This window comes from Schistocerca piceifrons, chromosome 4 (genome assembly GCF_021461385.2).
Source record: "Schistocerca piceifrons isolate TAMUIC-IGC-003096 chromosome 4, iqSchPice1.1, whole genome shotgun sequence".
In the NCBI taxonomy this organism is placed as follows: Eukaryota; Metazoa; Arthropoda; class Insecta; order Orthoptera; family Acrididae; genus Schistocerca; species Schistocerca piceifrons.
In genome coordinates, this window is record NC_060141.1 from 763,578,353 (window position 1) to 763,606,107 (window position 27,755).

The 27,755-nt window shown below is 40.4% G+C and overlaps 1 protein-coding gene across 3 annotated transcripts in view; it reads left to right on the plus strand.

Annotated features, from left to right (window-relative positions):
• LOC124795186 (protein bric-a-brac 2-like) overlaps positions 1-27,755 on the plus strand; it is a 131,765-nt gene that overhangs the window by 45,398 nt on the left and 58,612 nt on the right. For all 3 annotated transcript variants that reach the window (XM_047259087.1, XM_047259088.1, XM_047259086.1), the window contains exons 5-6: positions 7,200-7,387; positions 19,360-19,562. In XM_047259087.1, the coding sequence (XP_047115043.1) occupies positions 7,200-7,387; positions 19,360-19,562 (391 nt within the window). The remainder of the gene's footprint in view (positions 1-7,199; positions 7,388-19,359; positions 19,563-27,755) is intronic.

Below are 27,755 nucleotides of genomic sequence, written 5' to 3' on the forward strand. Positions count from 1 at the left end.
GTATCCAGCTGTTAAAAAGCTATTGCTTAAAAAGGTTACTTGTTTATCAATTTCTGCCCCTGCTGAATGGTTATTTTCCCTTTGTGGAATGATAATGAGGTCACATAGACGGAACACAAAAAATGAAAGATTTGAGCAATTATTGATGTTAAAATTCGTACTAAATGGCATGTTAAATGATCACTAACTAGAGGTATTTTATTTGAAGAAAGATATTCTGAAAATACATATTTTGTATTTAAATACTTTCATTTTAAAATCTTTTGTATTTACATCTGAAGTGGAAAAAATAACCAAGTATTTGCATTTTGAATTAAAAAAGAAAAACTTTTAATAAACTATTTTGCAGATCTCTTTTGTACGGAAACTATAAATGTGGGTTTGTGTTTGTTTAACCTATCATCCAAGATACGTTGTAATGTCAGTATTGCCTCAGGTAATCTTCCATTCCTCCGAAACCCAAATTGATCTTCCTGAGGTTGTCTTCTACCAGTTTTTCCATTCAGCTGTTGATAATTTATGTCAGTATTTTGCAATCATGACTTATTAATACTAGAATGCCCTGCTTCAAACTATCTGCTACAATGCCCATTGGAGGTCAGTTGACCTATAAGGTGTTTATTACATTTTAAACTTTCTTTTTTGTTAAATGTAACTATATTTCATGCTTATTGTCTTTAATACTGCTTTTGCAATTTTTTCACGTATAATAATTCCATGGGTATATTTTTATTTGAAACTGTCAAATTTGATTTTTATGTCACAGTATACAAAAGTAAATGACACTGTATTGAAGGTGCATAAAATTGCATAAATTTTCAGTGTTTGAGGTTTACATCATACAACAGTAGGAGACAAATGTTAATATCATAGATTTGCTTAGGTGGCCCCTAATTATATTTTTATCCTGTAACAAAGAAGTAATGTTTTACTTGACCTATCTATATGGAGAACTCTGTGATTCAGAGAATCTTAATTGCACATTTTACATATCCTTTTTCTTAAACACGATCTGCATGCAGTTTTTTTACATGTTAAACAATAATCTCTAGTTTTGTTTTTCTTACGCAATCCAACTTGGTAAATTTTTCATTTACCTCCTGTAGATAATGTTTCTTCTCTGTTGGCAGTCAAAATTGATTGAGTCTGGAGTTGCTGAGGATGAGAATTCGTAATTGGTACCACTAATCCTTCTATAGCTTTTATTATAAACGTATATTGAGAGATGATAGAGCCAATTATCAACTTGTATAAGGTGTGGGCATTTATCATAGCACGATTTAGAATCTTACAGCATAATAGTTCTCCCAGGCTACAGAACATATCTAACTTTAGCACCTTGAGTAGCCAATACTTTATTCCACCTTTATCAGGTTTGAAACTCGTGCTGAGCATAAGGTCATTGGCATTTTGTCATATATAACTTCTTTGTAAGAGGCACTCCAGTTATCTATAACATGTACCAGGTTTCAGATGGCAAACAAAACATTCTCTGCTCCTTTACCTCGCTGACGGGTATCTCTGATGTCAAAGCAAAGAAATCACATGATTTCTAAAAATATGTTTCTTGCCATTGTTTGAAAGGAAAAGGCAGGACCACACTCACGACTCCACAGATGTCTCATACACAGACTCCACGCAATATGTGCCTCTCGAGTGTACAGTATCATTATAAATGCTGCCAGCTTCTCCAAACTCAAGTTCCACAAATTATCATTGAGTATAATGCATGCTTCTGTTTCAGTACATTTTTTCCCACCAGGTGCAACATGTTTTCACTAATGAATAAGTGACAGGCACTAGCTGGGGATTCTGATCTAATAGTACTTTTGCATGCCCTGTAGATCTAGCAGTCTCTCAAATAAACATTTGCTGAGGCTCTCTTCTTGCTAAGTACACTGTGTGTCCATGCTGTTCCATCAGTCCTGAGCTATTGGTGCCAATATCCGCTCTCCTTTCAACATATTGTACTGTAGCAACTGCAAAATTTAGATATTGTGAGAAAAATCAATGTAAATAATATAAAAATAAATCTTATACTTTACAATTGTACTAATTTTAATATTTAACATACCTCTTCCTGTCCTATGATGAATACCAATACTTGCAGTTCACAAACGAATAACAGATCTGTCTACAATAAAACTAAATCTTATACTTTACAATTGTACTAATTTTAATATTTAATATACCTCTTCCTCCCCTTCTGTGACGAATACCAATACTTGAAGTTGACAAACCAATAACAGATCTATCTACAAAAGTTACACCATCATTTGGCTTGGAAACAAACATCTTGGTTGATCATTATCATCACTGCTTTCTGGTGAATCACTACTTGACTGCTCTGGCGGATTATTTTATTATTTTCATTGCTTGATGGGCAACTTTCATTGTGCTTTCTCTGAAACTCCTCTACTTTATGTTGAGTTGGAGATATCTGAAGAGCTTCTGTAATTTAAGATTCAGAAAGGTCATGACTGCGATAGTGATCCATTACATTTACCAGTCAAACTATTAGTGACAGCAAACAGATGCACAAAAACAGTTGTGTGAAACATTGTATGGAGTTCATCATTGTTGGCTAACAAATGCGTATCTGAGAGAAGCGGTCAGTTGGCCGTCATTGAGAACCAGTGATAAATGTGTGATTACCTTGAAGTTTGTAGTTCCAAAGCAGACTAATGAAGGCAAATTGAACTCTCTCTACAACAATTTTAAGTCAAATCACAGGAACAGACTATTTTAAACACTGAAGAAATACGAGGGTAATCCCAAAAGTAAGGTCTCCTATTTTTTTATAAGTACATAGACCTGTTTATTTCTACAATGATTTACATCAGTTTACAGCTTGAACATTTAGCTATTTTTCGACATAATCACTATTTCTGTTGATGCATTTTTGTAGAGGCTGTGGCAGTTTTTGTTTGCTCATGTCATACCAGCTTGCCGCCATGCTGTTCAGAAAGTTATGAACCTCTTCTTTCACCTTGTCATTGGAGCTGAATTGCTTGCCGGCCAAATGTTCTTTTAACTTAGGGAACAGGTGATAGTCACTGGGTGCCAAGTCAGGACTATTGGTGGGTGGGTGATTGTGTTCCACTGAAATTGTTGCAGGAGAGCAACAGTTTGTCAAGTGATGTATGGGCGAACGTTGTCATGGAGAATGTGTATGCCCTTGCTCAACATTCCTTTTCTCCAGTTTTGAATTGCCTGTTTGAGTTTTTTCAGGGTCTTACAGTACCTGTCAGCGTTAATTGTGGTCCCAGTGGGCATAAAGTCGACCAACAGTACCCCTTTCCGATCCCAAAAAACGGTTGTCATGACTTTACCAACAGACTTTGTTTGTTTGAATTTCTGCGGTTTTGGCGAAGAGGGATGCCACCACTGATGTGATCATTGCTTGGTCTCAGGTGTAAAGTGGTATGCTCAGATTTCGTCACCCATGACAACTGAGTCCAGAAAGTTGTCCTGCTCGGCTGCAAGGCAGTGAAGACATGCGTGGGAAGCATCAACTCCTTGGTGCTTGTGGTCCTCAGTCGGCATACGTGGTACCCATCTTGCACACACCTTCCAGTAGTTAGTGTTTCCGTTAAAGTTCTGTGAGCGGTGCTTTGGGAAACCTCGGGAGCCAACATGCAGAGATCCTACAGGGTGATCCACCGATCTTCATGCATGCTTTGCTCAACCTTCAACACTGTCTCCTCAGAAACTGACGGTCTCCCGCTCCTTTGTTTGTCATGAATTTCGGTCCAAGCAACTGCAAACTCTCTACACCACTTACGAACATTTTTGACATCCATGCACAACTTACCATACACTTCCATCAATATTGGCGATGGATTTCAATCGGTGCAGTGCCCTTTGTGTTCAAAAACTGAATAACTGCACGCAATTCATACTCGGCAGTAACATTCAACGCGAGCTCTATTCTCAATGGCTGCCAAGCCAAGACTGAGCCCCTCAGCGCGGCGTGCGCATGTTCACACACAGAACGTGAAGCACTCTTCATAACAGTGTGACCAACTGCCACACAGACAGAGTTCTGTTCTTATAAAAAAATAGGAGACCTTACTTTTGGGATTACCCTCGTACCTGTCGTAAAATAAATGGTCAATTGACCACCTCTAGGCAGTCTAGTGTTAAACTGAAAATTTGGTAATATTTACACCCATCAGCACCTAGAATGCTCCAAGGACATCAGTATCTCTGAGAACATATGGTCTACTTGAGGGCCTTGTTTCGATTTACGTCTCTCAGTGCTCTGTGAAATTCTAATAACAAGTTCATGTCTTCTATCTCACTTTGATCTACTTTTCCTCCCTTTCTATAATATTGCCTTAAAGTTCATTTCTCTTGTTTAGCCCGTCTACATATTCCTTCCAGCCTGATTTCTCATCTGAGCTCTTGATATTCACACAGCTGCTTCTCTTTTCTCCAAAGGCCTCTTTAATGCTCCTGTAGGCAGTATATCTATCTTCCCCCAGTGACATATGATTTTAAATCCTTACATTTGTTCTCCAGCTGCTTAGCCATTTTGCACTTTATTTCAATCTCATTTTTTAGATATTTGTTTCCTCATTTGCTACATTTTTATATTTTCTCTTTTCATTAATCAAACTCAATATCTCTTGTATATCTAAAAACAAAGATGATGAGACTTACCAAACAAAAGCGCTGGCAGGTCGATAGACACACAAACAAACACAAACATACACACAAAATTCAAGCTTTCGCAACAAACGATTGCTGCATCAGGAAATAGGGAAGGAGAGGGAAAGACGAAAGGATGTGGGTTTTAAGGGAGAGGGTAAGGAGTCATTCCAGTCCCGGGAGCGGAAAGACTTACCTTAGAGGGAAAAAAGGACAGGTATACACTCGCGGGCACACACACACACACACACACACACACACACACACACACACACACACACACATCCATCCGCACATACACAGACACAAGCAGACATTTCTGTGTATGTGCGGATGGATGTGTGTGTGTGTGTGTGTGTGTGTGTGTGTGTGTGTGTGTGTGTGTGTGTGTGTGTGCCGCGCGCGCGCGCGCGAATGTGTACCTGTCCTTTTTTCCCTCTAAGGTAAGTCTTTTCGCTCCCGGGATTGGAATGACTCCTTACCCTCTCCCTTAAAACCCACATCCTTTCGTCTTTCCCTCTCCTTCCCTCTTTCCTGATGAAGCAATCGTTTGTTGTGAAAGCTTGAATTTTGTGTGTATGTTTGTGTTTGTTTGTGTGTCTATCGACCTGCCAGCGCTTTTGTTTGGTAAGTCTCATCATCTTTGTTTTTAGATATATTTTTCCCACGTGGAATGTTTCCCTCTATTATATTCAATCTCTCTTGTGATATCTAAGGATTGTTACTGGTCTATATCTTTTAACATTATTGATACTCTGCTGCCTTCACTATTTCATCCCTCAAAGCTACCCATTTGTCTTCTGTTGTATTCCTTTCCCCTGTTTCAGTCAATCAGCGCCCAATGCTCCCTTTGGAAGTCTCAACAACCTATAGTTCTTTTAACTTATGTATGTCACATGTCCTTAATTTCCTATATTTCTGCAATTTTTCCATTTTCAATCTATAGTTCATTACCAATAAACTATGGCGAGACTCCACATCTTCCCCTGGAAATGTCTTACAGGTTAAAATCTTGTTCCAAAATCTTTGTCTTACTACTGGTATTATATGGTCAGTCTGAAACCTTTCAGTGTTTCCAGGTCTCTTCCACGTATACATCTTTTTTTGTAATTGTTAAAATAAATATTAGTGATGATTAAATTGTGCTACGTACAAAATCCTACCAGGTACCTTCATCTTTCACTCCTTTCCACCAGTCCGTGTTCTCCCTTTATTTTTGCTTCTCTTCTTTTTCCTACTATTGAATTCCAGTCCCCAATCACAACTAAGTTCTTTTGTGCCTTAACAACCTGAGTAATTTATTTTATCTCGTAATACTTTATTCTGCTTCCTTCATCATCTGCAGAGTTAGTTGGCATTTAAACTTGCAGTACTGTTGTGGATGTTGGACTCATGTCCGTCTTGGCTAAGTAATGCCTTCATTATGCTGTTCATACTAACTTAATAACATTCCTCTTTTCTTATTCATTATTAGACATACTCCAGTATGACCCCATTTGTTTTTGTATTTATATCCTGTACTCACTTAGCAGGAAGTCCTGTTTGTCCTGCTACCACACTTCAGAAATTTCCGCTATATCTTACTTTAACCTACCCATTTTCTCACTTACCTACACAGTGAAGGGATCTAAAATTAGATGCTTTGATCTGTATAAAGCCAGTTTCGTTTTTCCTGATGATCACGTCATCCTGAGTAGTCCAAATGGAGGACTAAATTTACCTTCAGAATATTTCACCCCAGATGGTGCCGTCGTCATTTAACCATACCATAGAGCTGTGTGCCCTTGGGAAAAGTGATGGTTATAGTTTACCCTTGCTTCCAGCTGTTTGCTGTACCAGCACAGTAAGTCCATATTGGCTGATGTTAAAAGGCCACGTCAGTCAATCATTCAGACTGTTGGTCATGCAAATACTGAAAAGACCACTGCCTCTCTTAATGAACCATGTGCTTCTCTGGTGTCTCCACAGATACCTCTCTGCTGTGGTTCCACCTACGGTGCTGTTATCTGTATCATTGATGGATGCAAGCCACCCCATCTTGGCAAGATCCATGTTTTGATTGAAAGGGGCAGGGAGGTGGGTGGGGGATGACATACGAGTAGTGCAAAGTTATTGCCCAATAGTTTCAATATAGTTGGGGCATTACAATGTTTTTGTTACATATAGAAAATGAAAGGTCATAAAGTAAATAGAAGGAAGGTCTGTCTAGTACTCACAATTGCCTCACAATTTAAATAATGTGTGCATAACATGACTGATTCATAAGTCATTAGTCTTCCTCCAGCACATTGTATACTACCTGCTGCTACAACTTTTCATAAGAGAGAATTTTGGTCTGCTCCACTGTCTTCCAACATGTACTGATTGTATAACAAGAGGGGTTACAGGGGTGGGAGGGAGGGACATGAAGTTTGAATACATTTTTGTTGAAAAGTATACAGATAGAATTGACCATACTGTGTACCATTACTTCCGTGTATCATTGTCTTCTTCAGTTAAGTTTTTTTTAAGTTAAGTTTTTTTCTATTTTACAATTTCTTAACCAGTGATGAAAGCATGGAGGCAGCATTGGCAGAAATTCGAGATGGACGCCCTCTTGTTGAGACCGCTGCTGCACACCGCATACCACGCTCAACTCTGTATGTACGAGCATGCGCCAAAGGAATAGTTCCTACCATGACGAGGCGTGAACATTCCGGAGAAAATGTACAGGCTGCTGTTCGAGCTGTTACAGGTTTGTTTTGTAACAGTAATATATATTTTTACATTCAAGGCTTGCAACACAAACCAGATTCTGTAACAGTATTTGTCATCATTAATTGTTCACTGTGGAATAGCCCAGAAGCTGAAGAAGCACTCATAATTACAATGTCTTAATAAAATATGATATTATATATAAAAACAAAGATGAGGTGACTTACCGAACAAAAGCGCTGGCAGGTCGATAGATACACAAACAAACACAAACATACACACAAAATTCAAGCTTTCGCAACAAACTGTTGCCTCATCAGGAAAGAGGGAAGGAGAGGGGAAGACGAAAGGAAGTGGGTTTTAAGGGAGAGGGTAAGGAGTCATTCCAATCCCGGGAGCGGAAAGACTTACCTTAGGGGGAAAAAAGGACAGGTATACACTAGCACACACGCACATATCCATCCACACATACAGACACAAGCCTTGTGTCTGTATGTGTGGATGGATATGTACGTGTGTGCTAGTGTATACCTGTCCTTTTTTCCCCCTAAGGTAAGTCTTTCCGCTCCCGGGATTGGAATGACTCCTTACCCTCTCCCTTAAAACCCACTTCCTTTCGTCTTCCCCTCTCCTTCCCTCTTTCCTGATGAGGCAACAGTTTGTTGCGAAAGCTTGAATTTTGTGTGTATGTTTGTGTTTGTTTGTGTATCTATCGACCTGCCAGCGCTTTTGTTCGGTAAGTCACCTCATCTTTGTTTTTATATATAATTTTTCCCACGTGGAATGTTTCCTTCCATTATATAAAATATGATATTATTGCAGATGGCCATTATTACTGATCATGGGTGTCACATTGTAACATTTTGCTGTTTCCCTATGCACTTTGCCTTATAATGACAGTAACTACACATATGAATTGTACTCCAGTGATCAATATGCTTCATTATATATTAAAGTGAGTTATCGTGGCTTATCCTCATAATATGGCGCTTTTAAACCAAAACAATTAATATGGTTCAGACAATATTTTATGATACTTTTTTCTTAAAAGATGTGTCTGTGATCAGGTATGGTATTAATTCCAAAATCAAGTAACTCGTAGGACAGTTGATAAGCAGTAGTAGAAATTCTTTTAGGTATATTAAGGACTATAATATTGTACATGTCACACTGAAATTTTTCACTTCAAATATAAATTAAATGGCTGAATAAATTTTTTGGCTTTAATTTTGTACTCACAGAATTTCATTATATCACATAGAAAAATAAGCTTTCTTTGATGTTTTCCCATTAAAAGTTTCATAGTACTGTAACTGATTTTTATAGTTCACTAGTTTGTTTTAGAACTATTGTGTATTACACTACTGGCCATTAAAATTGCTACACCACGAAGATGACATGCTACAAACCCGAAATTTAACCGACAGGAAGAAGATGCTGTGATATGCAAATGATTAGCTTTTCAGAGCATTCACACAAGGTTGGCGCCGGTGGCGACACCTACAATGTGCTGACATGAGGAAAGTTTCCAACTGATTTCTCATACACAAACAGCAAAACTGGTGTTGCCTGGTGAAACGTTGTTGTGACGCCTCGTTTAAGGGGGAGAAATGCATACCATCACGTTTCCGACTTTGATAAAGGTCAGATTGTAGCCTATTGTGATTGCGGTTTATCATATTGCGAAATTGCTGCTCGCGTTGGTCGAGATCCAATGACTGTTAGCAGAGTATGGAATCAGAGGGTTCAGGAGGGTAATACGGAATGCCGTGCTGGATCCCAACAGCCTCGTATCACTAGCAGTCGAGATGACAGGCATATTAGCCGCATGGCTGTAACGGATCATGCAGCTACGTCTCGATCCCTGAGTCAACAGATGGGGGCATTTGCAAGACAACAACCATCTGCACAAACAGTTGGACAACGTTGGCAGCAGCATGGACTATCAGCTCAGAGACCATGGCTGTGGTTACCCTTGACACTGCATCACAGACAGGAGTGTCTGCGATGGTGTACTCAGTGACAAACCTGGGTGCACGAATGGCAAAACGTTATTGTTTCGGATGAATCCAGGTTTTGTTTACAGCATCATGATGGTCGCATCCGTGTTTGGTGACTTTGCGGTGAACGCACATTGGAAGCATGTATTCGTCATTGCCATACTTGTGTATCACCTGGCGTGATGGTACGGGGTGGCAATTAATTACACATCTCGGTCACCTCTTGTTCGCATTGGCGGCACTTTGATCAGTGGACGTTACATTTCAGATGTGTTATGACCCTTGGCTCTACCCTTCATTTGATCCCTGCGAAAGCCTACATTTCAGCAGGATAATGCACAACCGCATGTTGCAGGTCCTGTACAGGCCTTTCTGGGTACAGAAAATGTTTGACAGCTGCCCTGGCCAGCACATTCTCCAGATCTCTCACTAATTGAAAACGTCTGGTCAATGGTGGCTGAGCAACTGGCTCGTCACAATACACCAGTCACTACTCTTGATGAACTGTGGTATCGTGTTGAAGCTGCATGGGCAGCTGTGCCTGTACACGCCATCCAAGCTCTGTTTGACTCAATGCCCAGGCATATCAAGGCCGTTATTACGGCCAGAGGTGGTTGTTCTGGTTACTGATTTCTCAGGATCTATGCACCCAAATTGCGTGAAAATGTAATCACATGTCAGTTCTAGTATAATATATTTGTCCAATGAATACATGTTTATCATCTGCATTTCTTCTTGGTGTAGCAATTTTAATGGCCAGTAATGTATTAATCATGGATGTAGCTTTCCTTCTAAGTGCATGATGAAGCTTGTTTGGAATTGCTATTTCTGATTGTACCATTATTGCTAAAAGTAATTGTATGAAAATTTTCTTTTTGTTTGAGTGCATTAATCCAGTCTTACAAGTGTAAAAAAACATATGTGTTTACTTTTATTTTATTGTCTTTTTTAATACAACAGAGCAAGTAATAAAGTCTAATATTCTTGAGATATACTAAATCTTAAGACAATGGAAAATCCATGGTAGAATGTAACAATATAATAAAAAGCACAGTTGCTACTCACCATATAGTGGAGATGCTGAGTTGCAGGAAGGCACTAAAGGCACTACAAAAAGACTGTCAGAATGTTAGCTTTCAGCGAAAAAGGCCTTTGTCAAAAGTAGACAACATGCACACACATAAACGCAACTCACTCACTTGACCACAGTCTCTGGCAGCTGAGCCAGACTGTGAGCAGCAGGGTATTATGGGAGAGGCAACTGTGTGGAGGTAAGGAGGATGTTGGGGTGGGTGATGTAAAGTGCTCTTGTGAGTGTGGAGGGATGAGGTGGAGAGTGGGGCAGCTAGGTGCAGTCGGGAGGTTAGATAGAGGGCAGGGGAGAGAGGGGGAGGTTAGCGGAAAAGGAGGGCAGTAAAAAGACTGGGTGTGTTGGTGGAATAGTGGGCTGTGTAGTTCTGGAGTGACAAGGAAGGGGCTAGATGGGTTAGGACAATGACGAACGAAGGGTTGAGGCCAGAAAATTTATGGGAACATAGGATATAGTGCAAGGAGAGTTCCCACATGCACATTTCAGAAAAGCTGGTGTTGGCAGGAAGGATCCAGATGGCACAGACTGTGAAGCAGTCACTGAAATGAAGGATGTTGTGTTGGGCGGAGTGCTCAGCAACAGGGTGGTCCAGTTGTTTCTTGGCCACAGTTTGTCAGTGGCCATTCTTGCAGACAGAGAGCTTGTTGGTTGTCATGCCCATGTAGAAACAGCACAGTGGATGCAGCTTAGCTTGTAGATCATGTGACTGGTTTCACAGGTAGCTCTGCCTGTGATGGGATAGGTAATGCTTGTAACTAGACTGGAGTAGGTGGTGGTGGGATGACGTATGGGACAGGTCTTGCATTTAGGTCTGTTACAGGGATATAAACCATGAGGCAAGGGGTTGGGAGCAGGGCTTGTGTAGGAATGGAGTACGCTGTGAGAGGAGTGGCAAGGATAGTGGATAGGACATATCTCATTTCAGGGCGTGACAAGAGGTAGTCGAAATCCTGGCAGAGAATGTAATTCAGTTGCTCCAGTCCTGGGTGATACTGAGTCATGAGGGGAATGCTCGTTTGTGGCCAGGCGGTGGTGCTTTGGGAGGTGGTGGGTGACTTAAAAGATAAGGCACGGGAGATCTGTTTTTGTACAAGGGTGGGAGGGTAACTACAATCTGTAAAGCCCTCAGTGAGACCCGCAGTATATTTTGAGAGTTACCACTTGTCAATACAGATGTGATGGCCATGGATGGCTGGGCCTTATGGAAGGAACTTGTTGGTATGGAATGGTTGGGAGCTGTCGAGGTGGAGATATTGTTGATGGTTGGTAGGCTCGATATGGACAGAGTGTCTGATATAGCCATCTTTGAGGTGGAAGTCAACATTGAGGAAGGTGCCTTGATAGGTTGAGCAGGTCTTATGGGGGAGGGGGGGGAGAAGGTGTTGAGGTTCTGGAGGAGTTTGGATAGGGTGTCCTCACAGTTGATCCAAATCACGAAGATGTCATCACTGAATCTGAACCAGGTGAGGGGTTCGAGATTCTGAGTGTTTAGGAAGGATTCCTCTAGGTGGTCCATGAATAAGTTGGCATGTGGGTGCCCATAGCTGTATCCCAGATTTGTTTGTGGGCAATGACTTCAAAGGAGAAGTAATTGTGGGTGAGAATATAGTTGATCTTGGTGACTCGGAAGTAGGAGGTTGGTTTGGAATCTGTCATGCGTTGGGAAGGGTTGTGTTCGATAATGATAAGGCCATGGGCATTAGGGATGTTAGTGTAAAGGGAGGTGGCATCAATAGTGACAAGCAGGGCACCATGTGTTAAAGGAATAGGAACTCTGGAGAGTCGATGAAGAAAATGATTGGTATCTTTTACATAGTGGGATATATTTTGGGTAATAGGCTGAAGGTGGTGTTCTACAAGAGCTGAGATTCTTTCTGTGGGGGCACAGTAACCGGCCACAGTGGGGTATCCTGGATGGTTGGATTTATGGACTTTAGGAAGCATGTAGAAAGTAGGATTGTGGGGAATGTTAGGGTAGAGGAGAGAGATGGGCTTTGGCGAGAGGTTCTGGGATAGACTGGAGATCATACTAGATATCTGGAATGGGATTCACTGTGGTAGGGTTTGTAAGTGGATGAATCTGACTGGTAATCCTTTCGGTTCAAAACAACAGTAGTGGGGCACATAGAGACAAGTTCATTTCATTGACACATTGTAAGTTTATTTCAATAAAATATACAGGACATATGAAACTGAGCTTTTAGCCAAATTGACCTTTCACCTGTCTCAATAAACCTTTCCCTCCATTTTAAAAAGAAATGAAACATACATGCTGAGCCCTTCCAACTTGCATACTAACCAAAAATAAAGATTTCAATTTCAGGTGCAAGATCCTAACTACTATCTTTCCCTGAAAGACTAAGTTTTCTCAGTTAACATTGGTCAAATTTAGAATTGAAAATGACATTAGTTACTTTGTTGTTTATTACATATGCACAACTGTTTCCAGTTACATATTGATTTACTCACTCACTTATTAGTCAGCCCCTTTTGTTACCTGCATCCATTTCTCTCTGTCCATTGCTTTTCTTATCAAATTCATAATTCCCACAGCTTTGAGCTCCTTTTCCGTATCTTCAAGTCACCATTTCCTGGTTCTTCCGTTTCTCCTTCTCACCTTGAGCTTTCCTATAGTCACTTTCTTAACACACTGATTTTCATTCTCTGTACATGACCAGCCCATGTTATCCTTCCTTGCTTGAGTTTCATTATTTACTAAAAAGTGTCTACAGTTCTGCATTTGTCCTTATTCTCCTGATTTCTTCCTCTCTCACTGCCCCAAATATCTTTCAGTATCATTCTTTCCCATCTTTACAACAGCCTTTTTCCTTTGTAGTCATTACCCAGCATTCTGATCCATACAGTACTATAGATCTTAATACAGTGAAATATATTTTGATTTTTGTATTCCTACTAAAATTTCTGGAGTTCGAGATATTCTGCAAGGAATAATAGCATCAGTTTCCACTTGCTATCCCTTTTTGAATTCTGCTGCTGTCCTATTGTTATCAAACTCTTTGATATTCTTTCCCATTTATTTCTGTTGAAGTCTCTCCTATATCCTTACCAAAACCTCCCATCACCATGTACTTTGTTTTGTTTTTATTCTCTTCCTTCCACACTGCTCCTTCAATGCAGCTTAATTATCCTTCAAATGTCTGATATTCCTTGCAATTAATGCCACATCATCAGTGTATACCATCACCTAGACCTTCTGGTTAAAAATTGTTCCCTTGTGGGTTTATTGGCATTTACCACAGTGCCTTCTCTATTGCTAAGTAGAAGAGTACACCAGAGATCACATCACCCTGCCACAGCCACCTCTCTACATGAATCTCTTCTGACAACTCTTTCTATTCTGACCTTGCAATCCATTTCTTCCAACTTAATTCTGAAATCTTTAATAATTTGCAGAACCTTGTTCACATCTAGAGCACCATATGTTTATTATTTAAAGTCAATGTACAGATGATGAATTTTTTTGTCATATTCATAAAATTTCTCTAGCACTTTCTTCAAGAAAAGTATCTGGTCCATTGGAGATCTATTGCTCCTAAATCCAGCCTTATAATCTCCAGGTATCCTTTCCACACGGCATTCTAATCCAGAGGGTAAAATCTTTCTGAACAACTTATATGTTGTACTTAAGAGACTGAACTTGTGGTAACTGCTGCACTCTAGCGTAACAACTTTCTTATATAAAGGGCAGATCATTCTCACGAGTCAATTCTTAGGCATTTTTTCTTTTATGCATATTTTGTTAGATTCATTAACATTTCATTACCACTAGTCCCATCATCTTTCCCTTAAATTTTAATGTGTGCCATCTTCTCCTGTTGCCTTGTGATCCATTGAGTTTTTAATTGCATTCTTCACCTCTTCTAAGTCTAGTGGTTCGTCTTTCTGCTCCTCTGCTTGTAATTCTAAATTCAATTCCAAATCCGGTTGCGCCTCCTCATTCAAGACTTCTTCTCTGCTACCTCCTCTCTTTCCATTGAGTAACTCAGTAAAATACTCTTGCCATCTTCCAAAAGTTTTGCTTTTATCTCCAATTATATTTTCATCTTTATCCGTATAGAAGACAGCTCTTGGCTGGAATGCTGTCCTCACTTCACTGGGTCTTTCATAGAACTTTCGTATCTCATTATCATTCTTCATTTGACGCAACTACAATGTCTTCTTCTTTCATACTTCCTTTTCTTTGCCTTTGCATAACTTATCTGCTCTTTCCCTCTTCTCTCTATACTTTTCCATTGCTAGTCTAGTTTTCTGTTGCAGCATTCTTTGCCTCACTTCACTTCTCTTTTGGATACCAGTAAGCACTCCCATTAAACCATTTAAATGTTCTTTTATGTTCTACCCTCCCCAGTATTTCCTCTGCTGTTACACTGATGCTTGTTGTCAGTATTTCTCATTTAGTTTCCACATCCCCTTCTTTCCATGTGTTGCTTCTTGCCTTAAAAATCTCTTTTAATATCTTTTTGTAATTGTGTTGCATTTCTTTAATTTGTAGTCCTTGCATATTGTGTTCCACTTTTCTCCTACCCTTTTTCTTACCAGGTGTATCTTCTGTCTGCATCTGACTCACACTAGTTAATGGTCAGTGTCTCCATCTTCCCTTCTCCAGCTACTAATTTCCATAATGACTGTTGCATGCTATTTCACTATAATTACCTTGGTGTTTCATTTCTTGTAACTCTGTCTGGCAATACCCAAATGCACTTCTTACCCTCTTTCCTTAGATGCCATCCCAGTGGCAGAGTGTATCAACCATAGTTCATTATCATTACTGACTTTGTGCAGGTGCTCTTTCCCTGGTATGTTTCTGTACACTTTGTCTTTCCCATTTTTGCATTGAGACTGTAAGGCCTCTTTTTCCCATCACACCTTTGGACTTCACTGATTTACTCCTCCAGTTTGGAGTAAAATGCATCCTTTTCCTCATCATCTGCATCCTTTGTGGGGGTGTAGGCACACATCATCATAACATTAAAAAATTTTACCCTAAATCTCAAAGAAAAAAACCTATCACTAAGTGCTGTGAAACTACATTTACCCTCATTGACCTGTGTATTATGAATCCAGTACCGTGATGGCATATATCCCCTCTACTATAGATCAGCATGTGTTACCCTGATGCTATTGTTCCCTGTCCTTTTCAACAAATTTCTTGTAGTGCCGCTATTTTTACTGTATACGTATCCATTTCTTGCAGTCTACCAGGTCTCCTAAGTGTCTTCATATTCCAGGTGGCTATCATAATATCCATTTTCCTTTTTGTTGACCTTTTTCCTTGCTGGATTGACATCCTATAATCAGTATCCTTCCAAGGCCAATGTATAGTATCTGCAACAATTCCACTGTATGGGTTGGGGTTTTTACCCCCAGGCCCAACCCCAGTCTAGAGGACCAGGATATTCCCTTGGGGTTTACTCCCTTGAGAGATATGGCTTCCCTATGCCTACAGAGCCCCCCCCCCCCCCCCTCCCAATCTCCTCCTCCCTCCACCATGTGAGATACAGTTCCTCTGGCTGTTGAGACTTATCCGTCTGAAATGACCCTACCAGTAGCTTAGCTATGCTACTGCCAGTATAGCCTTTGATTTCGTTGGAGCAAGAAAACCATCCTGCCCGGCACTGAATGTGCCTTTGGTATGGCTGAGTCTCATGGGAGGAAGCCAGTTATGTCTCTCAACACAAAAACATCTTTCGGCTTGGTACTACTATTAAAAAAATTAATAAAAGACAAATAATATTGATTTCTCTTGTGCACATTATAATCTATATCTACATATATGTATATATTCTGCAGATGTCTGCAAAGTGCATGGCAGAGGGTACTGAGGATTGTACAACATGTTACGATTTCTTCCTGTTCCAGTCACATATGGAGTGTGTGAAGAATGACTACTTAAATGCCTTCATGGACACTGCAGACAGTTTAATCTTGACTTAACAGCCCATCTGGGAGGAATATGTAGGATGCTGAAGAATATCTCCAACTTGTTCATTGCCGGTATTTATAAGCAGTCTCTTTCATGGACTGAAATCGTCATTAACAAAGCACAAATTTTCATTCAGGTCTTGATAGGATTTCAGACTGGTGCAAAGATGGCAACTTCCTTTAAATGGTCAGAAACGAAAAACAGTGCGCTTCACAATATCATGTGAGCTACAATTTAAATCAGTCAAGTCATACAAATACCCTGGTATTATAATTTGTAGGGCTATGAAATGGAACAAGCAGTGGGTTGTCAACTCTGTTCGTGGCAACAGTTTAGCGGTGGCTATTCCTCATGCTGGACAGCTGGTTAGTAGCCACACCAGCATAAAAAGCTGTGTGGTGCTTGCAGCAGAATTGGTATATGACATAGCTGCTTTCAGGCCCAGTCTCCAGTATAATCCTGGACTGAAACAGCTATCCCATACTGAAACAACTATTCCATACTGAAATAAATATTTCATATCCTTCATCAGGGTTTTGATTCTCTCTCATCATGTCCTAAAATTAGGGACATCCTAGCCAAGTTCCTTCCCAACCTTCCTAAATTGGTGTTCCACTGCCCACCCAACACACACGATATTCTAGTCCATCCCTGTGCTACTCCCACTCCTAACCCCTCACCCTGCAGTTCCTAGTCCAGTACTACCTCTGCAGAAGCCAGGACATCTGTGAAAGCAGCCATGCCATATACCAACTGCTACAAACACAGCTTTTTATGTTTGTATTGCTATCAACCAACTGTCCATCAGGATTAATTGACATTGTCAAACTATTACCAAGAACAAAGTTCACCATCTTTTGGCACAATATGCAGTTGAGCACAGATGCTCGATTTCAGTGGCTGTTTCACAACCTGGGCCATCTGAATCCTTTCCTCTACCACCAACTTCTCTGAACTTCACAGATAAAAATTAGCCTTACAACACATCCTTTACTGTCTCCATACCCATCACTCAACGATTTCTCAATCCTCCAATAGTCACTCTCTCCCAGTTCATGTCCCTATATGACCTTCAGCATGTGCCACTCCTCACTGGCTCCGACAACAATGCCTCACATGCTGAGCCTGTTTACTTGCCATCGCTGCATCTCCGAACTGCTAGACAGCAAAGCAGCTGCTTCTCTGTGAGCTGCTAGGAAACCATCCTCAGTCCCTCAATCTGCTTCGCTATCCTTCTACCTGCCCCGCCTGACACAACCCTGAATAAAACCCTGTCCACCTGCCAAAATGCTGCACTGTCACTGTATGTCCACCCAGCACCATGTAAGGGCGTAGGCGTGCGTGTGTTTGCTTATGAGTGTGCGCGCATGTTTGCGTGAAAGCTAGCAAGTTTTCTTTCTTTGGGTGTGGACCTATCGAAAACTGAATGGTACTGTTTTTCAATGAGTGGTCTCCTATAAGCCAGAAGTGTGAGTTTTAGGTCAAGGGAAAGGGATTTAGATATGTAAATGTAACTATAAAGAGGATAAGCTCTCTCCCTCACCAATATGATGCTCCTATTTTTCATAGCTTGACTTTAATTGAGTTTCTCAGTCATACTTTTTCTGAGTTATTTGAAGAACTTAGTCTTCCATATTAATGATTGAAACGTTTTATTATTTAGATGTTTTTATTTAAAAAAGGTCTGGTGACATGTGTTTTAAGATACAGTAGTCCAGCAGAATAAAAATTAAAAAAAAAATGTTATTACTTTAAAACTTCACATTGCTTGAACTAGTTTGGACAAAAAGTATTTTGTTCAGTCATAAACCACAAGCAATCGAAAAATGGAATAGTTGCCAATAAATTCATCTTTATTTCCTGTTTACTCATGCTTTCTTTCCTTTTACTTTTCATTTGATTTAATTTTATTACATTTTTGTCCATTATTCTGCACAAACCTTTTAATATGCAGAAATACACCCACCACCAATTACTGTTTTTTTGTCAGATGCTACTCGTAGTTCCCTATTCTGCATTATAGTGGTTGTGTGGTGGTAGGTGTTGTGGTTGTGAGGTATAATTGTTTGACATGGTCGCCATCACAACATGGTGGTAATTCTGTCTCTCTTGCATCAGGATGTTCTGCAAGGGATAAAAAATTCAAGATGGTTCTATAATGTTCTTGAGCTTTTACAAATATTCCCGAATGTTCTATGATACAACTTGGAAATGCCACATACTACTTTGATCTGCACTCCGATTAGATCATCTCAACTGATGAGTCGTGCAACATAGCAAAAACGGAGTGACAACTTGTCTGAAAAGTGTATCTATCTGTAGAGAGAAACTGTGTAAACAGAAAATGATTGTGTGAGCCAACAATTTTAGTAACAAAAATGATGTAGTTGAACAAACAAATAAGTGAATATGATGCCAGGGGAGGAAAACACATTTAAATCCATTGATATAATGATGAAGCAACACACAAATTTAAACTACCCAACACATGTCCTAAAATCCATCAATGTTCCTGGTTTGTTCTTGCAAAAAAAGCTTCTAAACAATCCTATGGAAGTGGAAAAATTAACTGTAAAAACAAAATATAAGTTGATATTCGTACCACAAATTCCACTAATTTCAACTATCTTACCATTCAACTGTACAAGGCTGCAAATTCCAGTAAGATTGGTGTGTAGTACGACTATCAGAAAATCAAAATGGCAAACATTCCAAAGTTTTAGAGTGAATTTAGAAGAACCTGGTTTCTTTTGTGGATAACAAATCAGTGTGGTCACTTGTTAGACAGCCACAAAACATTTTCTTTTTTGTACCTGAAAGAAAAACACCAAATGTTGTTTATAAGTTAGGTGCCACACAAATTAGATGGTTAATTGATTTTTTTTTTTTTTTTCGAATGCAGAAAGCAAATGAAAAAAAGACATAATGAAGCGTGTCCTGTTCAGCTAGTCATTTACTGTCTAATCTGTTGGCATAAGGTGGAGCAAGCCTGCAACAGGCTGCTGAGCAGTACAAAATACCAAAGACAGTGCTGTGGCGGCGTGTCCACAAGGAAGGTGCAGGTGTGGTGCTGAGCAGGCGGTCCAAGCTCCACCAGGGCCTGAGTCGGGAGAGGCGGCAGGCAGCCATACAGGCCCTGGAGCGTGGAGAGAACCTCAACGCTGTGTCCTCTGACTTGCAGGTGAGGCCTCAGGCTGTGACGCTATAATGTTAATGTTATTTCCCCATCAGATTCTGTGTGATCATCAGAGATAACTCTATTCAGTCAGGGGACAGGCCAATGTTTCCTGTGAATGTGGCTAGTCCATTTTGCCCTGAAAGTATATAAAGACAATCGCATAATGTTTCTGAATTGCAGTTGCAATAAGGCCATAATTTTTTATGCTTCTTTCCCAATTTTATGCCAATGTTTGTTTTGACCAATAAAATTTGCAAAGATAAAAATGCATCTTGACAAATAACATGGGATTTTCCCACAATTGCCCAATACCTATGTAATCACAACATGACAGTCTTCTTCCTTGTGGAGCAGGTGTTCAGTTGTGATTAGAAACTAGTACACTGAAGCAGAAAAGAAACTGGTATAGGCATGCATAATCAAATACAGAAATATGTAAACAGGCAGAATACGGTGCTGCAGTCGGCAACACCTATATAAGACAGCAACTGTCTGGCACAGTTGTCAGATTGGTTACTGCTGCTACAATGGCATGTTATCAAGATTTAAGTGAGTTTCAACATGGTGTTATAGTGGGTGCATGAGCAATGGGACACAGCATCTCTGAGGTAGTGATGAAGTGGGGATTTTCCGTATCACCATTTCACGAGTGTACTGTAATATCAGGAATCCAGTAAAACATCAAATCTCCTGCTTTGCCGTGGCCGGATAAAATCCTACAAGAATTGGACCAACGATGACTGAAGAGAATCATTCAACACGACAGAAGTGTAACCCTTCGGCAAATTGCTGCAGATTCCAATGCTGGGCCATCATCAAATGTCAGCATGCGTAACATTCAACGAAACATCATTGATATGGGCTTTCAGAGGTGAAGGCCCACTCGTTTACCCTTGATGACCACTTGACACAAAGCTTTATACCTCGCCTGAGCCTGTCAACACCAACATTGGACTGTTGATGACTGGAAACATTTTGTCTTCTCAGATGAGTCTTGTTTCAAATTGTATCGAGCAGATGGATGTGTAAGGGTATGGAAACAATCTCATGAATCCATCTACATCTACATCCATACTCCGCAAGCCACCTGACGGTGTATGGTGGAGGCTACTTTGAGTACCTCTATCGGTTCTCCCTTCTATTCCAGTCTCCACGGAGCCTGTATGTCAGCAGGGGACTGTTCAAGCTGGTGGAGGCTCTGTAATGGTGTGGGGCATGTGCAGGTGGGGTGACATGGGACCCCTGATACATCTAGATACAACTCTGACAGGTAACATGTACGTAAACATCCTGTCGATCAGTTATCAGTTGCAACCATTCATGTCTGTTATGCATACCAACAGACTTGGACAATTCCAGGACAGTGCAACATCCAACGTGTCCGGAATTGCTACAGAGTGGCTCCAGTACCACTCTTCTGAGTGTAAACACCTCTGCTCTCCGCCAAACTCCCCAGACATGAACATTATTGAGCTTATCTGAAATGCTTTGCAATATGCTGTCCATAAGAGATCTCCACCCCTTTGTACTCTTAGGATTTATGGACAGCCCTGAAGGATTCACGGTGTCAGTTCCCTCCAGCACTACTTCAGACATTAACCGAGTCCGTGCCACATCGTGTTGTGCACTTCTGCATGCTCGCAGGAACCCGACACGGTATTAGGCAGTTGTACCAGTTTCTTTGGCTCTTGAGAGTAGTACCAACTTTTCCATTTGAACTGATTGTAAGAAAGACAAGAACACTGTAAAGGCTGAGACTGGCATTTGTTTCTAAGCATTGTTGCGGTAGTGGTGCTGCAGAAGATTTTTTCATAGTAGAGTTGCAAAGAATGGACTATTGATATGTGTGGTAGTTACTGGTGATTTATCCAACAAGTGCATTGAGAACTAAATCTTAACCTTAATACTCTTGAAGTAATGGTAAACCTAATAGACAGTCCGCATGCAAAATCTGTAGTGTAAACAAGGATGAGCTGGGTTGTATACAGATACCTGACGTTCTCGATGAGTGTGGATGAGGGGTGGGAATGAGGAGTGAATCTTCTGATATTTGTTGCGGCTGAAATTGATTTCAGTGCTGGTCAGCTGATCATATCCAGCTGTGACTTTGATCACAGGTACAACAGTCTGTGGTGTGCTTAATCACAGTGTTGATTCTAGGTGGATAAATGTAATGTGTGCCTTCATTCTGGTCATCCTCCAGTGCAAGGCATGAAGGATACAGAAGCAGAATGTTTCTGACATAATAACCAGACATCCTTCTTCCTCTTCCTTTTCTCCTCCTCCTCCTTTGAGTCTGTACTTCCCAGAAGGTGCTCTGTCCATTCCTGCTTACCTGATGACATAACCTTGTTGCTGACACTCCATGAACAGTTACTGGTGCAATGTTCCTGCTCACATATAAGACCTAAACTTAAATTTTGTTTCAGACAGTGTGCTCTGTTCTGTATGTAAAAAAGTTATCTGAAAAGATAGGAAAATAGTTCTTTGTGTAGGGAACGATACACTATTGGTTTGATTCTTATCTGGTTTTATACTTATCTTAATTTATTGGGGTGTCCAAGATTATTGATCAAATTCTTGTATTATTCTGCTTCACTGAAGTAGTCCAACAGTTGTATATTTTCTGTTTCCACTGGACACATATGAAAATTTAGGTTTTTACTCTTTGAGATAAAAAGTGTCCAACATATGTGTCATGATGTTTTACATAATTTTTTTTTTCATTGCATCTTCTTACAGCCACCACTCACCACAAAAACTCAACAATTCCCCTGATTGGCCTAACACTGACCCTTATACAGAATCTTGACACTGTGTCATGTTTTCAGTATTATTTCAATAAAAATTTGTGTAGTTTACAATGAACAGAAACTTGGACATTTTTTTCCGACAGCATGGTCTGCAGAAAACTTAGATACATGTCACATAAATAGTTTCATAACATGCAGAGCTTTCCAGTGCTAAATTTTGTAAGATGAATATTTTTAACAATTAATATTATGTTATGCAAGTTTTTATTAAAAATAAATTAATATTTTACTTGCTAAGAATAGTGGTGACTCTAATGCTGCAGTTTTTTTAAAATTTTATACAAAACACACTATTCCAGCTCATGCTGGAAGCTAATAAACCGAAAGCCATTTACACTATGAGCAATTTGTTTCATCAATAAATAGAATTCCATTTATTTACTTTCTTTTATGAATTAATTGTCATACACAAAGATCAGTGTTAGTTGAAAGATTACAGCATGATCGTATGTATATGTTTACACAGTGAAATTATTGTGTATCGTGATGTGTGTTAGTTGTGTATTGTATTATTCACTTGGTAAATCTCAGTCTGTTATAGCACACTGGGAAGTCATCTATGTTTTGGTGTGCATTGTTGTTTAAGGTGAAATGAAGGGTTTCTTCTGATCATTTTCTGCACTGGACCTCAGAAGTGCCTGCAGCAAGGAATCTTCATTTGCATCATGCATGGTCAGCCAATGGTGTACGTTTTAATTGTAACCACTCTAGTGCAGCCCCCCCAACAGTGGAGTCACTGTGCCAGCGAACAGGTGTTTGTGGCCTGTGATTGATGAAATTGGTTTCATTGAAGTATACACAAAATGTTTTCACCCTGTAAAGAATTGTTGGGGTTATCAACACCAAATTAAATATAGGTAATTCAGGAGTAGGTATATGTCTTCTAGCTCCAGAGATGATGTAGAGGTTGAAAGAATGTATGAATGAGGGAAAAGATATTATTAAGGTAGTTTAGGGAGATGAAAATTTCATCATAGGAAAGGACTAATATAAAACAGGAGAAAAAGGGAGACAAGGAAAAAGAGTAGGAGAACATGGATTGCGGTAGACGAATGAAATGGGAAGCTGGCATGTAATCGTACTTCATTTAAGAATCACAGAAGGAGGTTGTATACGTAGAAGAGACCTGGAGGCACTGTAAGGCTGTAGGAATGTTACACAATGGTAAGACAGAGATGTCAGAGCCAGATTTTAAACTGCAAAAAGTTTTCAGGGGCTGGTGTGGACTCTGACCATAATATATTATATACGAACTTCAGTTTATTACAGAAGAACTTACAGAAATGTATGGAATTAAGCAGGTATGAGCCAAATAAATTGCAAGAAACAGATGGTTGTTGAGAGTTTCAAAGGGAGCCGAAGGCAGTGAATAATTCAAATGCGGGAAAATAATACAATAGAAAAAGAATGGGTACCTGTGACAGATGAAGTAGTATAGGAGGAAACAGACAATCAAATAGGGCTAAGGACAAGACCAAAAAGAAATCCTTGGATAACACAAGAGATATCAAATTTAATTGAAGAAAGCATGAGGCACCAAGGTATTGTCAATTTGTTAATGGAAGGAGGATGTGTGTGTGTGTGTGTGTGTGTGTGTGTGTGTGTGTGTGTGTGTGTGTGTGTGTGTGTGTGTGTGTGTGTGTGTAGGGGGGGGGAGGGGTTAAAAATTGTGGAGGGAGACCAAGGCTGTAATGCAGTAAGCATGTTCAAAGGGTGTAGGGCTGTAGGTAGCAGTAGATATGTAGAGATGAAGAAGCTTGCTTGCATAGGACAGACTAGTGTGGAAGGTGCATCAGCCAAATCTTTGAACTATAAAACAAAACATTTACTATTATTAATACCTCTTTCTCAATCTTTTAATAGTTACAGCGAGCCACAGTGAAAGTTCTTACTGTTCCATCACTTCACTTCCTTGCTATCAGTGTGCTTGTGCACCAACATGGCCCCTATTCTGCATTGTGATATGTTGCCTGCCAGAGTGAGATGTTTGTCTAGCATGAGTATCACTATGGACCACAACTTAAAAACACGTATTTTTCAATTTCAGCAAGGCTTGGTGGCATACCTCGGACCACTCACATTTGTCACTTTTAGTGTGAAGTTACTTTAGTGGATAAGCATTGTGGACCACATGGGGTACAAATTCACCCCAATAGTTAACTTTATCCAGAAATGACTCTTTTAAATTTTATGTCAGTGGCAGTTTATCAATGGCGTTCACATATTACTCTTTTCAAAATATGCCCTAGATATTTATGCTCAGCACACAGAACCTACATTTGCCATGTTGGCCATACAACTCGTCTTCTTGTAGGCAGACAAACAATGCTTCTAGACTAGCCATATGTTGTTTTTGAGTAGTCCTACTATAGTTACATCTTAAAGGTAGGCAGCACAGTTTGGAATGTTTGAGATTTCTCTGATAAATTGTGGAATACTGGCCATGCCATACAGTGACCAATTGTAGTGATACATACTGAGAGGCATGTTAAACACCAGTATTTGCCTTGTTTTGCACCTATGGGAAGCTGCAAATACACATTGGTGAGATTTGTTTACTAAAATCACTTTTGCAAGTAATGCTTCAGGTTAAGGAATCTGTTACCTGAGCATTATGGTCATTAAAACTCTGCATATTGTAATAGACCCACTGGATATTTGGTTATGAGAATTTGTGATGTTTATTGATTGTTGAAAATGATCATGCAATCTATCTGTCGTGGATTTAACTGTGCCCTGTATTGCAAATGATTGTGGAAAATGCTCTGTAAAAATGTGGCTTTGTGGATCATTTAAGTGAAATATGCACTTGAAAATTTTTTGTGCAACCTAGTCCAGGTCTAAACAATTGCTGATAATCCACCCAATAATATTAGTTGACACCAACAAACAAATTACAAGAAGTATTAATATTGTAGCTACATTTCTGTAGCTTGCTTTGACATTGATCTGACTCCATAATGGTATCAGCTGAGCACTGTAGGTGACTTTCTGTTGCTAAAGTTGCAGCAGCGGCAGGGAGCGTATGCACTGGTGTATGTCTCAAGTGAATCAGCAGCGCAGCTGCTCCTTTGTCGACTTGGAACATCTCGTGGCTAATATTGAACAGCCCCATTGATTGCTGGTGTTACTGTAATATCATGTACAAGTATGTTGTGCAAATTTTTAACATCTAATGGTTGAGGTACAACCTGACAAGGTGGTCATACTTATGACAGCTGACAGACACTGTGTCGCAGTTCTCTTGTGTTTGTTGTAGCACCTGGGATATGATTTTGATAACTTATGAGTACTCTAATGGGTTAACACTGTGGGGGAATGGCTTTTATGAGTCACTTTATCTGAAGACCAATGATGAACTATACGTTCTTGTCCCTGAGGATCTGGCAAAATTTTGAAAGTGATGATTTACTCTTTAATCCTTCTCATTGTGATGCTGCATACCAGTAGGCTTGTGACAGTAGACAATATTGACAATGAAGAGAAGTCACATGTCCTCAGCTGACCTGCAACATAACTACAAGACAGTGTATCAGTACCAACAATATTATCAAAAGACTGGTGAGCAGAAACAACAGTTTCAAATGCTTGGGTTGTTTCTAACACTTCACTGAGAGGTGGTTGTGTTCCCAGAACTTTAATATTTACCGGGGACTATCAAACTATCGCAAAATGAATAAGAGACTGTGCATATTACACGTTGCATGATTCACATGAAATGTTGCACTGTGCAGACAGATCTTGAAGTTCAGAGACTCGTGCCACCTAAAACAGCTAGTTGTGTGGTATACTGATTAAATTTCAGCATTGTGACTATGATGTAAGTTTGTTGACTACAATGATTAGATACCAAATCACTAATTTCAAAAAAAGTCTCAGCCACTGCAGTCAGCTGTCAGCCATAACTTTTGAACTAATTTATATAGCTTACTATGTCAAAAAGTAAAGTAGCAATAAGATGATTCGAGTTGGAAATACTACTTCCCTTCCGATGAATCTGTGGAGTAAATTTTCCATATTTTTTCTGCTTCATTGAAACTGACAGAAGGCACTAGCTGTGGTGGTGCTGTTCCTGACACTCATGTTGTATCAGCAGCTCCTGATTCTGCTCGCCGGCCGGAGTGGCCGTGCGGTTCTAGGCGCATAGTGCTCAGAGGCATTTGAACCATTTGATTCTGCTCTTTGGTTGACAAGGTGCTGTTGCTGCAACTACAGTTACTGCTGACATTGCTCTTGCTTTTTGGCTGATTGCAGCTGCAGCATCTGTGTCTGTCACTATTGCTGTTTCAACTACTGTTTCCACAAATACAGAACTTGTTGATCCACATTGAAGTAATCACTGCACTGCAGGAAGGTAGGTTGTCGTTATTTTTCTATCAAACTTAATGGTAAGAAAGTTAGGAACACTGTTGTACCATACCATAAGACACAAACAACAGCATGGCCACAATGAACCAAAGTTCGTTCTTCTTCTGCATACAAGCGAACAGCAGTTAAGAACATAGACACAAACTTAGAAACAATTCAGGTACATATACAGCAGTTGCTGACAAATAATATGAACATGATATGAGGGCGAGTGCCTGCTGCACTGCTCTTATAAAGAGCAGAGCTCCAATAAATGGTGCGGCGGGTGCCGTGTCATGTGCACAAGTCATGTAGCCCACCACAGGCAGCCTCTGGTGGCTAGTCCACACAGATGCCATTGGTGGAACATTTGAAGTGTAGTGTGCCAGCAACCTGGTACTGTGGCACCTATCTAAGTATAGGCTCCTTCCCCTCTTGGGGAAACAATGCTCCGGCGATGTGAGCGTCAGGGCAACTGTTGAAGCATCAGTGGCCTCTGCAGCATGTACCACAGGCGGTGATGGCAGTGGCAGAAGGAGACTCCAGGCTGGAACCGATGAGTAGGGGTAAAAGTGGTGTGGCCTTGGTCATGCGTGGTGGCCGCTCTCCTGCAAAATTCTATAAGAGAGTACCAGTGACAAGGGTGCAAGCTGCTTGGCCAAGAATGCCTGTTTTGAACGACCTGAAGGCACTGGTCCATCTGGCGATGGAATTGATGGTGGCAGTGAAGCATCGTGGGAAGGCCGGGCAACAAGTGCTGGGGAACTGGACCCAGTGAGAGAGGTAGGAGGTCATGTCTGTCCCCACAGCAGGGACACCCTGTGAGGCCAGCACAGTGCTGATGGCAAAGGTGGCTTCAGTGGACCCACAATCCTCACCATGGCGCGAGGACACAGCAGGTCATGGTAGCACACCACCAGTCCATTACAGGTGCACACCATACAGAGGCGGCAGCCTTGGACCATGGCATGTGTTCACTTTGGTGGCCACACCACCAAGATCAGACTGCTGAGCCAGGAGCGAACTACGATGAGGG